The following is a 16,929-nucleotide window of genomic DNA, read 5'->3' as shown; positions in this document are numbered from 1 at the left end:
TTTACAACTGTCAGTGCAGAATGCTTGAAAAATTCAGGGAAGCAATGCCATTTAAAATGTGGAATGTGTAGTTTAAAAAAAAATTTCGCTAACAATTATATTCCATGAAAGCTTTTAATAGCTTCACTAGAATTTCAGGAATATAGCTCATAAGTATAGCATATGCTCCACAGGCTTTGGATTTAATCTCAGTTATCTCAAAATTGAAAACCAGATTAGCTACAAATAATACTTTCCATGATTTAATGTGAACTTGGGTAGATTACTTAACCTTTCTATGGCTTAGTTCCCTTACCAATTAAATGATCTTTTCACGAATTAGAGTTAATGTATTAAAGTGCATAGCTCAATAGCAAGTATTTAATTGGCACTTGTTCTCAAACAGGGAAGAAAAGAATGGAAATATAAGGTGAATATCCCTAGTTAAAAAGAGAGGGGATGTAGTTGAAAATTTTAATCTAAATAATTGTTAGTATGGAAATGAATAATAACTAAATCTATACATGTGCTTGACTGAAAAGAATCCTCTGTAATTTTCTCTTTGATCCATGAGAGAGTTAGATCGAGGTAGGGATGATAGGCAGATAGATGACCCAGCAAAGATAGTTCCACATCAGGAAATTTGTAGTGGAACAAAATGGAGTCGTGCTTTGGATCCTTTTCAAAAGTTGTACCTTAATGACTTGATTGCATTTTTGGTTAGGCTGAGTGCACAACTCCAGCAATAGTAAACAGAATTCTATGCACTTGACATTCATAGGATTTGTTAGATACTAGGAGAGGCCTTGTAAAGGAGTCAGATCACTTATTCTCAGAAGAAAGTGTTCATTTTTAAATGACATCATCCATCATCCATCACTGGCTTCTGGCTAAAACCCTAAAAAGAGGATGTCAACTCATTCAGTTACCTGGAAGTAAATTTTGCATGCAGCCCACCTTAGAGCAGTGGTTCTCAAACTGTAGTCCACATTTCAATCACCTGGGAGCCTTTTTAAATCCAGGAACATCACCCCTAGAGTCTTGATTAAGTAGGTCTGGAGGGGGTCAGAGAATTGCATTTCCAAAAGTCCTTGGGTGATGTTGAGGTTATTGGTCTGGGTCTACACTTTGAAAACCACTGCCTTAGAGAATACCTAGGAAATTATTTGCTTAGCATAAAAAGTCCTTTGCCAAGACTTAAATTTTTTCTAACCTAAAATAATTGGTGTCAAAGTTATAAAACTTTGAAGCCTCAGACATTCTTTAGTATTCCTTTGGTCCATCCCCTTGTAATGAATTTCTGCCAGGTATCCATAACAAGAATCATTGGCATTGCTTCTAAGGAACTTGTTTTTATTGTATGAACAATGTAAATCATACGAATGACCCAGTTTCCTTTTCTGCCTTTGCTGCTTGTGAGGAAGCTCACAGTCAAAATATAAGCCCCACATGTAGCAGGTGTATAGGATCTCACACTATGCATTTTGTTCACAAGCTTTACTTCTGGCGTTACCTTGTTTTTTATTGACCTCATTTTCCCTTGATACTCATTTCTTCACTGATGATATTATTGAGAGTATTTTATGTATTTTTAAGAATTATCTACATTCCTTCCTGAAGTATAGTGGGATATAAACAAACAAAACAAATATGTGTTATCTTATGCTTATGGAAGCTTTAATATCCTATTTTATCAGGACTTCATGCCTTGGTCTTTGGATTATATAATATGAATAAATGAGAGATTAGAGCATAGCAGATGCCACAAAAGATCAGGTCTTTCTTCCTATTTAGCCCTAGGCAGAAATATTTTTAAAAGTACCTGGAAAGGTGCAGATATCATTTCTGATACCAAGCTCAAAAGGTTAGAGATGTATCTGAAATATACTATCACTGCAAATCTGTTTTCTGTGAAATTCACTGAACCTATTTGAAGTTATTCATATTTTCATTTTAGAATAAAATTTCTAGAAGTTAAAACCTGCTAAGTAAAGGCAAGGCTATTTTTTGTTTGTTTTAAATTTACCTTTCTCTTGGCATTAGGCCTGTGCCATTTCCAGGACAGCAGAACAATCCTGTATTCACCACATCAGTCAACATTCATGAACTCTGGGGAAGATATTGGTGGCTTGGAAGGTGATGCTGAGGTAAGAATATCTGCCTCCTCTAGGTTGTATAATGGAGAAACTGAAACCTATGCTACCTACCACATACGCACATCCAGCATAGCCAGTTGTGCTTTACTTCGTAAGTCTTATCTTTACTGAAGAATAGGCTATAATTGAGAGAAACTGAAGGTAAGGATAAAATAGACCTAACTGTATAAAAATCCAAATTGCTTTTTTCTAATACACAGATAACAGACCACAAATATTACATGATTGCAATGATTAGACCACATAATAATGAAATGTTAGGAATAAGTTTTGCTATTTTCATTCTTTTGTTAAATCTTAAATAGGTACCTCAGAGCAAAGTCTTTGAATGAATAATATGATGAGCCTAAAAATGTTTTGAAAATATAAAGGCAATGAAGGGCAAGAGCAATGAAATAATACTTTTTTTTCCTACACTGGTAGACTTCACACCTCAATTTATTACCAAAAAGTGGTTCAAAAAGATTCTCACTAAAAAACTTTTTGAATTCTTTATAACACCTCATGAGTATGTATTTTGTTCCAATAACTTATTAATAAATCAGATTGAATTAAAATGCTATAAAGTAAAAAAATTCTATATGTAGGAAAACCATAAGATGATAATAGAAGTTCTTCCTAAACATTTTTGAGGGTGTTAGGGCCTTTATAGGTTTTATAAAATGAAAAATTCTAAAAGCTTTGTTCTTCAGATCATTTATGAGTTTCATTTCCTTAATCTCCTATATTATATAATGATTTTTCTAAATATTAAGGCAAGTCTATACCTAAAAGTTGGTATACAAACACATCATAAATTTTAGCATTTAATAATATCATGGGGCCATTGCATTATATGTTTGTGTCTGACTAATCTGCATTCAGCAGTTTGAGAATCTAACAGTTTCATATGATTAACTGATTATTTTACAACTTTTAAAAAGAAAAATGTCTTGCCTTTGATTGGTAATCTTGTTCCAGTCTGGGATCTGATCCGGCTACCTGTTTGTATTTGTTAATTTTCATTTGGCGATTTCTCTCCTCTATATCCATAGCACCTATCGAGTAGAAAAAAACCCATAAAATTAATGTTCAGTTCTTATTTCTGAGCCCAACTTACAGGATGTATAAAAGAAGAAATGCTAGGCTGATATATTACTTTCATTCAAGGTAGTATGTACAAATTAAATGTCATTTTTTAGATTTATTTAAGTATGCAAGTTGGTGAATAAAAGCATGATTATTAAATATGTGAAATAATTTAAATCTGAATAAAATGCAAACAAATGTAAATAGAAGACAACAAATCTTCATTAGATAGAAAACACCTTCTGGTACATATATGTCCAGGAGAATATATTTGACAGCACATAAATATGACAATAGTAATATTATAAGAATTTTGGCTTGTAACGAATTCATCAAGGTTCGAATATTTACTGGAAAGAGGTTGTAAGTCTCATTGGTTTCAAATACAATTTTACAATTGCATTTAGAATTATCATAAAATCGTCCCATGTATTAAAGCAGGTTGCTCCAACATACGTATGGATGCAGTTATCAAGATCTTTTGAACTTGAATTTTCTAGAACTAGGATGAAGAAAGAGGCACTTGGAATAATACCCCTGAAAACATACCATGCCTATAAAGGCACAAAGTATTACTGAAATCATTCTAGGGGAAGAAAAGAATGTAAGGAGGTGAGAAACTGAGATAGTAAGCCTGTTATAAGATGAGATTAATGCTGTCTATAACAGGTGCTTCCTCAAAACACATCAACTATAGATATCAAGAGGGTCTTTAAGAACTTTGGTAAGAATAAGAACTAAATTCAGTAAGAAAACCTTAGCAAACATGAAAAAGTGCTTTAAAATTATATTTATGATTTTTATTAAAGAGATTTTATAGAGAAATTCCATTTCTCATTAATAGGCATAATGGAAAAACAAAATCTCAATTGTATGCTACAAACCTACAAACTAGGAAAAATAATCATAGCTTAGTAGGTTCAGTGGGTTTCTACAATAAAATGTCATCATGTAAATCCACAAACACTGGGTCTAGGTAAGAATGTAAACATACACACACATACCCCTGGCTTAAGATCATAACTTTAAAACTGCAGTAAAGACATATAGACAAAAGTGTGCCCATTCAAAAATAGGTATTTTAATACTCATCCTGAGAAAAACCTCACTGTATATTTGATAACTGCTAGTAAAAAAATTTTAAGTAAAATTTGATAATTAAAATAAGATACAAAGGGAAGAAAAAGTTTCAAAAAGGATTAAGAAAATCTTGACTAAAAGAATGTATAAAGAGTTTAGATTATATGACATCTAAGTAAAAGAGCAAATTTAAATCAACTAAACAGTTTGAGTCAAATTTTAATAATGATTTGATTAATTGATTCTGTGCCAAATTATAAAATGGGGAATAGAAATAAAATGTTAATATCAGTTGAATGATACACAAAATCAAGTGAGTGATTCCATGATATAAGTGTGAAATATGGTCAAGTATAAATGTCTATTACTCTATTAAAATACAATATTGGAATTGTTTGTACCTCAAGAGATATTCTCAGATAAATATGTTTATTTTCTCCAAGGGCAAGGGAACAAAAAAGCCATCCCAGCTTCAAAAAATTATGTATGCTGAAAAAAATATTAGCTAAATTAAGTGTTTGGGAAGTTTCTTTTAAAAAGTTTAATTTTGATATTATAGTAGCAAAACAGTATTTTAAATATAAATAGCACCAATAGACAAAGTTTAAACACATTTTAATATACATAAATATACATATAGACATATACACATACATACGTACATACATATATACATTTTCTAATGTTGAGACTATTTCCTGGACATCGACCTCCTATGACACTACATTAAATTCTTCCTGATTATTAGATAATAATGTGTAATATTCAAATTGTCTCAAATTCTTTTTGGTATAAGGTAAATTATTAATCAAGTAAACTAAGAAAATATGATTTCTTATTTCATTAATATCTTAATATGATTTCTTATTTCATTAATATCTTAATAACATAAGCCATTTAAGAGGTTTACCTATTTTTAAACCAATAAACTAATTGTGGTTATTTTGAACCTGAAAAAGACTACTTAATGTGTCCAAAAAGTTAAAAAGTCATATTTATTGTGTTGGTATGGCAATCAAGTAAAAAAAAAAAAGTTAAGTTATAGGTAGATTTTGTAATCAGAGATGCAATTGAAAATGTCCATATTAACCAACAGTAAGACAGTGGTTGCTTAGGTTTCTACATTTACACTACGAAGATCATCAGTGCACCTTCAGTGATTTCTGTAGTGCACTTCAAGCAATAGTTTTAAGTTTGCTTTTCCAAACACACACAAACACACACACTCTTGGGGTCCCAAAGCAGCTTCACACACCACACTTCTTTGAAATAGGGACATAGGTCTGGCAATAATGCAATTCATAATGAAGCTAAACAGTGATCAGAATATTGTAGGATTGCTGACACAGTGACCCCATCTTGTGATCTTAAGCAAAATGCTCAAATCTGGGGATCTTAAGAGGGAAAAATCTCAAGTCCAACGGCAAAGCTCAAAGAAAGAACACCAAAATTCAGAAAACAAATTAGAGAATCTATGATTACAACATCAGGGAAGTTTAAGACTATTAACCTTATCTAAATCCAGAAACTGCATTGGTTAGTATCCCAAATTTTTGTGGCTAATTTAATGATTTTTCTCTTTTCTCCACCCTATCCTTTTCTTCTATCGATATATAAATATTTGGCTTCAGGTTTAAAAAAGTCTTCCTTTAATTGAGATTAAAAAGTTTCATTTCACTAAGTGGCTATCTGTTTCATGAGGGTTTCTGATGAAAATAATCACATCTGTAATTCCTTTTTTCTTTGATTATTATATGTCTTCAAAAAACTTAAGATGTGCCTTTAAATAATCTGAGATTAGAAAACAAATTACATTGTTAAAAATTTTACAAAATAATACATCAAGAATTTGTGGAGTGATCATTAAAAATTTACATTTTATAATTGGATTTCTTCTAAATTTTATCCTTGTAAAGGTACATGTTAAATTTGCTTTCCAGTTAAATTTAAGAATTAAAGACATTTGTGCAATGTCTTAATCAAATTTTTATTAATAGTGAGAGATTTCCAACAAAAACTATTCCTTGTTGAAACTATCTAAATAATTGATGACAATGTAAATAAAATGTATTTGCACAAAATACATACAGAGGTATCATAAATGTAGTCTGAACATAAATCAAAATATTATCTGAGGCCTTTTTCTGATTGAAGCTAAAGAAGTATATTACTTACCTATTAGAAATCTATTTATAAAATTAACTATATTTTGCCAAATCATCAAAGAAAGGAAAAAAATATTTTTGATAACTATCCTATTGAATCCTAGTTTACAAACATTTCTTCTAAAAAAATACAAACACTGTGGAAGAGGCACAACAAAACAAAAGATGATTATGGACAATAATGATGACAGTGACAGAAATAACATATTCCAAATGGACAAAGTTTAAAAGGGCAAATTCATGTACTCTTTAAATGCTACAGTCACCAGTTAGGCATGTACCAAATTAAGTATAATAAAAAAAGGTATAATCAGTGTATGCAGCTGTTTTCTCACTTTGAAGTAAGAATTACACAAGAAAAATCATAGCTATTTGTGTGTTTATTTTCTAGATTCAGTAGGATAGAGTATAAAACAGTTTACTGATGTCTTTCAAAAGTCAAAGGAATAGGAATAGAAATTGTTAAAATGCATCGAGATAAGAATATGTAATACTTTGTTATAATATTATTTTCAAAGGCAGTACAATTCAAAAAGAAGATACTGTCTTTGGTTTTATTTTACCTGCTCTTTCAAGAGTCTAATAACTGCAAAAACACTTTTCAGAGTGACAGTAATAAACTAGCTGTTGACAAAAAAATTAATGGTCATTTATATGAAAGTTTTCCAAAGTAACTGATGTACAAATATTAAAAGAAAATTATTTAAAAATAAAACATATTTGGTACTGTGTATTAAAAGGCTTTACAATGGTCATATTTTTGACCCTGGAATTTCACTTCCCAGGATCTTTCCTAAAGAAATAAATCAATGTGCAAAGATGTACATACATATTCATTACACCATTGTTTGATAATTGCAAAGGCCAGGGAAAAGAAACTCCAAATGTCCAAAATAGGGGATTAGTTAACGGCATTTATGGTGTATCTACAGAATATTATACACTCACAAAAAATGATGAGAACAGTGTGCATGTGCATTCACATATATAAATTATATAAAATAAAGACACTGCAATTAGTAATTATAAAACACTAAATGGTGGATATGGTACTATAGTTTGTAGTTTAAAAAACCATATATATTCATAAAAACATATATGCACAAAGTTGACAAAAAAGACAAAGACATGGAGTGAAAAACATTTAAGATTTACACCCCAGAGTAGTTATCAGTTATCACTGGTTATTAGAAGTTAGTATAAGTGCTTTTGGTTTTTTATTTGGGTTAATATATAGTTTATAAAGTATCCACAATGATTATACATTATACAGAAAAAACATTTTAAAAACACACAAAATATAATGTTTATGTGAACAAGGACAAATTATCCAGTTTGAAAACCTTGTATTTTTGTCATGATTTGATAGAATGCTTTGGAAATAAACGTTAAATAATTTTTAAGATGCAAATATGCAATCATTCATTATTTAATTTATCTTAGGGACAAATATTTGTTAAATAAAAGCTGTGGGTATATTGATTAAAAGTGGTACAAAATAAGAAATACTGCCAAATGCAAAAAAGTGCAGATCTTTCCAATTTTTATGAATGTTAATACAAAAAATGATCTGATATGTTTTTAAATTTTCCATATTAGTTTTTTCAAGTGTAGGACTTAAGAAACTATGCAACAAAAATTAAAGAAGTTACTTTAAAATGATTTCTTCACAGTCACTTGCCTGTAATGAATTTTCTCATATTTTTAGACAAAAACTTTATCATATACTAGAACCACATAAAAAGTACACTTTGTTAGCTAAATTATTTGTTAAAAGAGATGTATTGCAGGGACTAACAAATATTGGAACACATTAAATTGAGAAAAAATATGGAAATAAATATTGTGAAAAAATTAAAAATTATGCACCAGATTATTTTGTATTACTACTAGGGCAAATAGAAGCATTTTCTTTTAAAGTGTAAATAAACTTAGTCTTAACTGTGCAACTAAGATACACGAATTTTGAGGAATAATTATTTCAAAATCAATCAATTTTGAGGATTTTTCTACTGCTGTCACTAGGAAATAACACATTTGGAATGAAAGAAAATATAATTTATTTTTCTTATAATGTGTTTACTTATTTGCTCCTAGGAATGCAGGAAAACTGAACTTCATAGTTGCCTAAGTAAAATGTGGAATTAAATGAAACATAAGAGTTCTAGAAACTTATAAACTGTGTCCTACCGTGAGGTTCATAGTTATGGGCTATAGTCTTTTGAATTATGTTCTAAACCTTTATGATCTGTTTTAGATACTTAGGTTACCTGTGTATCTGTTTCTCTATTAACTCTCTGCCATATTCATTAAATAATACTTCAAAGGAGATGTTATAGATAAATTTCAGACTCCTTTCACTATAGTCAAAAGAAACTAATATGCAAACTACTTTAGGACATAAGTTATAAGGAGTGATCTACTGATCTCAGGAAACAGAGTATGTCTACTTTTGACATCTACATTCAGTGAACAGACTTACTGAGATTTTATTATTCAGAGGACTTGGATTTTAGCACCATTTTAGGTTTCAACATGTAAAATCAGGATGTACTTGGGATCACGGTGGAAGATCAGGGTTTTGTCCATGGAGAGTGCAGAGGAGGTAATCATCACAGAGTTGATAGGGCTTTGGAATTGCCCAGATTGAGGGTAATGAGTATATTTATGATACATAGGATTGAATAAAATCTTAAAAACAGCACTGGTTTAGGGGAGAGTCAAGACTTGGGCTCGAGTCTTAATTTCATGAGCCCTATAACTGCAAGCACTTCATTTCACCCTTCTGAGCATAAAGTTCATCATCTGTAAAATGAATAATTTTGGACCAGATACTCATTATGATTCCTTCTGCTCTACAACTCTCTGGTTAGTTAATTCTGAAGGCAAATGATGTTTGTTTGTTCTTTTATATTGTAATACCTACTTCATCAATATAGATAATGTAAAGTGTACTAGAAATTCTTGCTCTATTTGCCCTGGTATTGCATTCATTAAAGTTTCCTTTATAGAATGTGTGTATGCATGTGTGTGTGTGTGTGTGTGTGTGTGTGTGTGTGTGTGTACAGAGGCAGAGAGAAGAATGGGATGAAGGAAGGGAGGGAAGGAGAAAGGCAAACAAAGAGGAAGGGAGGGAAAGAGAAAATTGAAAAGCTCATTAAACCAGGAACTTTGCCCAGGGAAAAAATCATAAAGGTGATCTAATCTAGAAGCATCTTTTAGACTAGCTAAAGTGTAACTGTTTCACCTACATATTGATACATTTGTTGCAGGGTGTACAGTGACATCTTTAGGAGAAAATGTTTAGCAACCTTCTAATAACTTAATTATTTTAAACTTGTTAGTCACAATTCCTATATCTTTAAAATAACCTTTAGTTCAGAGGATAAACTAAATCCTAAAATGAAAGGCCTTAAAGAAGGAATGCAATGATTATCATTAAAATTGCTTCTAAGAAAAAATGCAATAACCATTGATAAAAACATGAGTCAGATTCATCAGGTTAATAAACTATTTCTCATATGTGTTCAGCACTTTGGAATGTTCTGACTTTTCCCTGATAGCTAAAATCTACATTAAGGAAGAGATAATCCACAGAGTAGCACGTATTATTACCATGAGTATGACTTGTCTCCTATTGTGTTTTGGTATGACACAATTATCACAGACCACTGTGTCCCACATCTGGGGCCTAATTAACATATCCTTAAGATATATTTCCACTACATCCACTCTTTACACACATCAAAAGATTGCACAGAAGATATGAAAGGAGCATAATAAAGAAATTTAAATGCATCTTTACATTTGTTTGTTTAGAAAAAAATAGAAATTTAAATATACTTAGAAATATTGACAGTTAATTTAAAAATCATGAAAAAATAAAAATATCCATCATATAAAAACTGGGATGAGACCTATGCTGGAAAAGAGACCCATATAATTTTTCTTATGTATATTAGTGTGGTAATTAATAATAAATCTATATATACCCTTGAATGAAGGATTTAGATACATGGCTTTCAAGTAGTACTTGTGCTTGGACATCAAGCTGTATTTCTTTCTCCAAGGATGGTAATATTGATTAGTATTGGTCAATGGTACAAGAATCAGTATATGGAGCAACTAATGTCACACAGTATACAACTCCCTCAGAATTCAAAGAAATGCATCCTAAATATTTCATGAATAGGGACATGTTACAAAACATTCCTGTTCAATACTGAGAAGAAAGAGGACTAAAATTTAGATGAGATCACTCAGAGAAAGAAGGATGAGGATTAGATGAAGAGGCATCAGGAGAGACTAACCTAAGTTAGAGACTGAAATGAATTTCATTCAACTTTCCAAATACCCACATGGTAATATCAGTTGCACTGAGGATCCTTAAATAAAACTGCAAATTGGATTGAGTGGTCTCCACTGACATTAGTGTTCCCTTTCTGAATTCCTCTCTTCCTGCTCTCCTCTTCCTAGACCTCTAGTATTGTTCTTTCATGTTGTTCGCAGTAAAATGTCCCCTCTTGCATTCTCCACCTTGTCACAGATAAAATGCCCATTTCCTGAGGTTAAGGGCATGGATTCTGGCACCAAATCTGATTCCTTCAGTTTAAATTCCAGCTTTAAATGACTGGAGTAAGTTATTTAACTGATCCGTATCTGAATTTTTCAATTTATAAACTAGAATTAAAAATAGTATTTACAAAGGGTGGGAAACTCAGTTATGGATTAAAATAATTTATACTACAGTGACTTAAAATTATCCAAAATGTTGACAGCATTTCTGAAATCTGTGATTGAGGAAATGCAAAGTTCAAGTTGGTTTTGATCACTGAGTCCTAGTTTTGCAACTACTCCAAGCCCAAACCCTCCCAATCCCCTTGTTTGAGCTAGTTCTTACACTGGGTCTCCCAAGAGTAAAATCTATAGTATGTGGAATTAACTTCCAAGTCATCAATTGTTCATCACCATTCCGAGTTTGGTAAGTGGGGCCCACCGTATCTAGTATAAAAACAATGGATTTTTACATGATGTGAGCATTTGTGCCTGTATAAGTGAGCCTTATATATTTGCGCTATAAAGTTAGAATACCCAAATGTAGAGAGCCTCTTACTGTATCTCCAATACTGAGTCAAGTGCAATATGTTATCTGGTTACTGCTGGTTCCCTCTTATTTCGCGGTGACTTTACTCAAAGAAAAACTTTATCACTGAGTACTGTAGTTAAGTCTGATATTATGAAACTATGTCTCAAAGGTTCCCCCAAATGTCATATTTGCCAAACCCAGTGATCATTCCTCAGAACCATTCTACTGGCCCTCACTGCAGCATTGGATATAATTACTACACTATCCTTGACATTCTCTCCTTCAACTGTTTGGCCGTGCACTTTAATGCCACTCCTTTAGTTCACTCTTTACCAGACATTGTGTTGGCTCATCTTTCTCAGTCCATCTTTCAAATACATACATTTCCTAAAGTTTTATTCTATCCCTGAGTGATTCTGTCTAAATGCACAGCTTCAACTGTCACTTCCATGATGAGGGTTCCTACCTTCACCTTTCCTCTAACCCTAAGATTCACATTTCTGGTTATCTCCTAAATGAACCTAAAATCCTCATCAGCACCTAAAACTCAGCTTGTCCCAAACAAGTTAAAGTTACTTCTCATGTCTGCTCTTCCTTTAGTTATCAGTAAATGTCTAAAATATCCAGAATCTACTTCTTTGGTAATTGCCTTGCTTGTTCTTGATCTTTCTTGGTTAACTGACCACTGCTTTAGACTCAAAGCTTTAGTCCTTTCTTGGTTTCCCAGCTCATCCGCTGTAGTCATCTTTTCTCTCTGAAGCTGTAGGTCAACCCTATCCATTACCATGCTCTGTGTTGGGGTGGGACTTGGCTCTTAATTGCTTGAGTTGTGTTAGATTAAGTAAGTTTTTCTATTAGCATATATTTAGTACTGTTTGAGTAATATATTAAAATTCATTTTAACTTTGTATATTTTCAATAATTTTTAAAGTCAGATTTATTACGGCATAATTTACAAAAATTAATATTCACACTGCTTAGGTACAAAGGTCTATGACATTTGATAAATATATATAGTCATGCAGCCTCGCTGCAAGCTACAGAGTATTTCTGTCACCCTAAAGTGTTCCCTGGTGTAGCTTTGCTGTCAGCCCTCTCTGCCAGCTCGGATAACCACTGATCAGATTTTGATCTAGCTTTTAATTTTTCTTCAATAATGTTTTTACACTAAAATTTTTTTTGAACAAGGCATAGCAAGTGAAATGTAACAACGCTTTTAAAAATACACAGTTAAAATCTTGCATTCTAGAACTTGATACTAATGTTCTGGCACAATTAAGTTCTTAACAATGATAGTAATACTCTGTACATGCCAGGAATTGTGCTAAGAGCTTTGCATGTGTTATAATTATGTTACTCAATCAGCACAGCTGTTTGTGGTAGGACTTATTATTTTTTCAATTTTACTCATTAGAAAATTTGTAAGGTGGCTGACATTGGTCTGTTCTCCAAAACTTATAATCTGAAATATTTAGTCATGAAATGACTCTCTCTCAACACACCACTCTCAACTCTTATTTAATTCTTTTTTCTTCCCAATGTTCTCCCTTTTAAAACTTCCCTTTTTCGTTTCTAGCTGAATCTCCTCTTTGACTAATTTTCTTTTTTGGTAATGTTTCTTCAACTTATTTTCCTATGAGCCCAATCTTAACCTGTGATATAGTCATTTTTAATCTGTAATCTTCCTTTTAGAGATTCCTTCTGATTCTCATCCCTTACTTTGAATTGTTCAATCAACTTCCTTCACACTCTGCATGACCTTATAATCTATGACTAGGTTCTTCCCATCAGCTGCATCATGTAATTAATTAATGCAATACTTCTATTTATTGTCTTTCATTTTCCGTTAAACTTTGCCTTTCCCATTATTAGTTCCCTTCCTCATCCCTACCCTCACATCCCACACTCCATCGCCTCAAGCCTTCAAGCAGGCTGATAAAAGAAACCACCATCTGTCAAGTCACATCTTTCTCTTCAGCTAAATTATAACCTAATTTACATTCCCTTGGCAATTATCTCCAATATATTCATGCCAACTTACCCTTTTTTATATTAAACCTATTTGTTGCTCATGCCAACCCATTTGTATTGCAATATTTTTAGATATTAAAATATAGACCTTTAAACAAGCAAAGAGGAAGAAAGTGATCTGAAAACAATCATGATGTGCTTTTACCATGATTTATGAATATTCAGCAAGTATTGTGTATATGTTAATACTTATTAAATAACTTGCTTACTAACTTGGCTTAACAATATGTACACTTTCCTTTCAACTGAAATAATTTAAAAAATATATTTTAACCATAACTACCATCCAGAGCTATACTTTTTTTTGCGGTACGCGGGCCTCTCAGTGTTGTGGCCTCTCCCGTTGCGGAGCACAGGCTCCGGACGCGCAGGCTCAGCGGCCATGGCTCACGGGCCCAGCCGCTCTGCGGCATGTGGGATCTTCCCGGACTGGGGCACGAACCCGTGTTCCCTACATCGGCAGGCGGACTCTCAACCACTGCGCCACCAGGGAAACCCCACTGTAAAACATTTTTCTGAAAAGGCATTCAAGTGTCAGTGGCAGATGAGTTTTAAATATTTCAGATTTCCAGACAGATGAATGAAGAAAGTATAGCTCTGGGGCTTCCCAGGTTCAAAAAACACTGAGAAGGAATTTGAATAGTTTGAACAATTCATGACATATGTATTAAAAGTAACTTTTTAGCTACCTGCCAGACACTTTATGAAAAATTTATCTAATCTTTAAAACAATCTTTCAATCCTATATAAGAAAAATGGTAGCTCACAGTTTTTTTTGTTTATTTTTCCTTTTTTGGCATTCATTTGCTTACTGTTGAAATAGAAATTTTTTCATTTTGGCTTGTCATTTATTTTTATTCTTCTGAGGATTGAAAGTATATGCATAGGCACACACACACACACACACACACACACGCAAATTATCAACTCTCTTTTACTAAAGACGAAGCTGGAACTTGGAGAGATTATGATGCCTAAGATCACAGAGGCCTTCAAATCTCACACTTTACTGCTACATCAACATTCATGCTTCCTTAATAGGACAATAGAGGATAAAACATTACTTGTTTGTCCTTTAAGTAAAGCATATTTGTTTTTTAAAAATATCTAGAATTAAGTAGTTTGTCTTGTTTCTCGTGCTACAGATGGACAACCAAACTGGTCAATAAGCACAGTCCAATGCCCAGCTCTACTATTAAAATATTTTTCTCTCCATTTTTAAACAATCCTAGAAGTGGGTATATTATCTGAACTCCTTACTCATTCATTGTTTACGTAGATTATTGATATATTAAATTTAGATTCAAAACGCTATTGCAAAACCCATGATTTTGCTAATAACAAACATAAATCATAAGTGAAGAGCTAAATAAGTATATCTTTCTGAAAAAATAACCTTTGGTATAATTTGTTTTAGTAGTAATAATTTAAAAGAACTACCATTTTTTGATTATCTAGTATGGACAAAACTCCATGACAAGTTCTTTACAAGTATTACTACTTTCAATTTTTTTCAAATTACAAAAAATATAGAAATAATTGTTTCTCATTTCTATGTCAATAAAATTATTCAGTTAGATGGCTGGATATATATCATAATTTATTTACCCATTCCTCCATTACTTAACATTCATGGTAGCATCCTTTTTGTTGCTACAAATAATGCTTTAGTGAAACTTGTACATACATTTTTATCTGAATCTCTATTTGCACCATATCAGAATCTGCAAATATTTTTAAGGCCCTTGGTGTATATTAAAAAAATTGCTTTTTAGAAATATTAAATTATGCTGCCACTATTTTACCATACTCTCCCCAGCATTAAAATGCTGTTTTTTAACTAGGTAAAACATAGTATCTTTAAAAAAAAAAGTCACCTATATGGTTATGAAAAAAATAAAGTATTTTTTATATATTTACTGACCACTGAATTTCTTGTTTAGTGAAATGTCTGTATATGTCTTTTGCCCATTTTTCTATTAGAGTTTTATAGAATATATAATTTGTTCAACAAAGTGATTCAGGTGTTAAGGCTTTTAATACTCCGAGTTGCTGCAAATAATGTTTCACAATTTGTTGTTTGCCTTTTAACTTGTTTATGCTGATTTTGATATTTTGAAGTTTATACCTGAGACACTGTAGTCAGATCTCTCTTTTTAAATTTACTTCACTGCTTTTATTCTTAGAAAGGCTTTCTCCCTCCAGAGAAAAGCTCTTTTATGCTTTCACTAAACATAATTAACTCAATCTTACCACAGTTCATTCTGTTTAATAGGAAGCTGCCCAAAGTCTGGTCCCTAGCGGGTGACAAAACTTAGTTTAGAATTCAGACCTAAATGGGTTCAATGTTCTTGCTGTTTCTATCCAACTCTCTTGCCTCAGAAATGATAACGTTCATTTCTGGTGTAGCAGTCCTGATGCACAACTTTGTACGACAACTAGCTCCTAAACTGGTAGCCACAAACTAGTATAAGATATGTGTAATGCATAAAACAAAATAAATTAATTTTATCTTTCTATCATATCATTGAAAGAATGCTTACACATCAAAATGCATTGGCTTCAATACAGCGGATTCAAAATAAAAACTGTTTTTTAATATGTTTTATACAATAATAAAATAATAGCTTCCCTTGTATAGTGCTTACTATGTGCCAGACACTGTTTTTAGGTGCTTTACATACTAAATATTAACTGATTTCATCCTTACAAAAGCAGTTTGACGTAGCAGTATTCAGTTGGCCAAAAAGTTCGTTTGGTTATTTCCATAAGATGGCTCTAGTAGCACTTAGTTGTCTTTAACTTCATTCGAAACAATTTTGTTAGATTTTATTGTGACAGCTGTCATATCAGCATGCATTTTTTAAAAACTTACCAAAATTGGTGAATTTTTGTGTAGCCATTTTAATATTGAAGATGGAAGAAAAAGAGCAACATTTTCCGCATATTATGCTTTATGATTTCAAGAAAGGTAACAACACAACAGAAACACAAAAACGATTAGTGCACTGTCCAGAATTAGTCAACAGAAAATGCATAATCTTCCATCAGTATAATGCAAGACCGCATGTTTCTTTGACGACCAGGCAATAACTGTTACAGCTTGGCTGGGAAGTTCTGATTCATCCACTGTATGCACCAGACATTGCATCTTCAGATTTCCATTTATTTAGGTCTTTACAAAATTCTCTTAATGGAAAAAATGTCAATTCCCTGGAAGACTATAAAAGGCACCTGTAACAGTTCTTTGCTCAAAAAGATAAAAAGTTTTGGGAAGATGGAATTATGAAGTTGCCTGAAAAATGGCAGAAGGCAGTGGAACAAAACAGTGAATACGTTGTTCAATAAAGTTCTTGGTGAAAAT

At 32.1% G+C, this 16,929-nt stretch overlaps 1 protein-coding gene across 34 annotated transcripts in view; it reads right to left on the bottom strand.

The window, feature by feature from the left end:
- Positions 1–16,929, bottom strand: part of RIMS2 (regulating synaptic membrane exocytosis 2) — a gene marked incomplete at its 5' end in the record, with an annotated part of 584,629 nt that overhangs the window by 149,252 nt on the left and 418,448 nt on the right. For 16 of the 34 annotated variants that reach the window (XM_082858721.1, XM_082858710.1, XM_082858742.1 and 13 more), the window contains one exon: positions 3,072–3,172. The exons of the other annotated variants lie outside the window; for them this stretch is intronic. In XM_082858721.1, coding sequence (XP_082714847.1) covers positions 3,072–3,172 — 101 coding nt within the window. The remainder of the gene's footprint in view (positions 1–3,071; positions 3,173–16,929) is intronic. 34 annotated transcript variants of the gene reach the window in all.

This window comes from Leucopleurus acutus (genome assembly GCF_964270905.1).
Source record: "Leucopleurus acutus genome assembly, chromosome: 17".
NCBI classification, from domain to species: domain Eukaryota; kingdom Metazoa; phylum Chordata; class Mammalia; order Artiodactyla; family Delphinidae; genus Leucopleurus; species Leucopleurus acutus.
The sequence above is the reverse complement of the archived record's forward strand: the minus strand, read 5'-3'. Positions and strand labels throughout refer to the sequence as shown.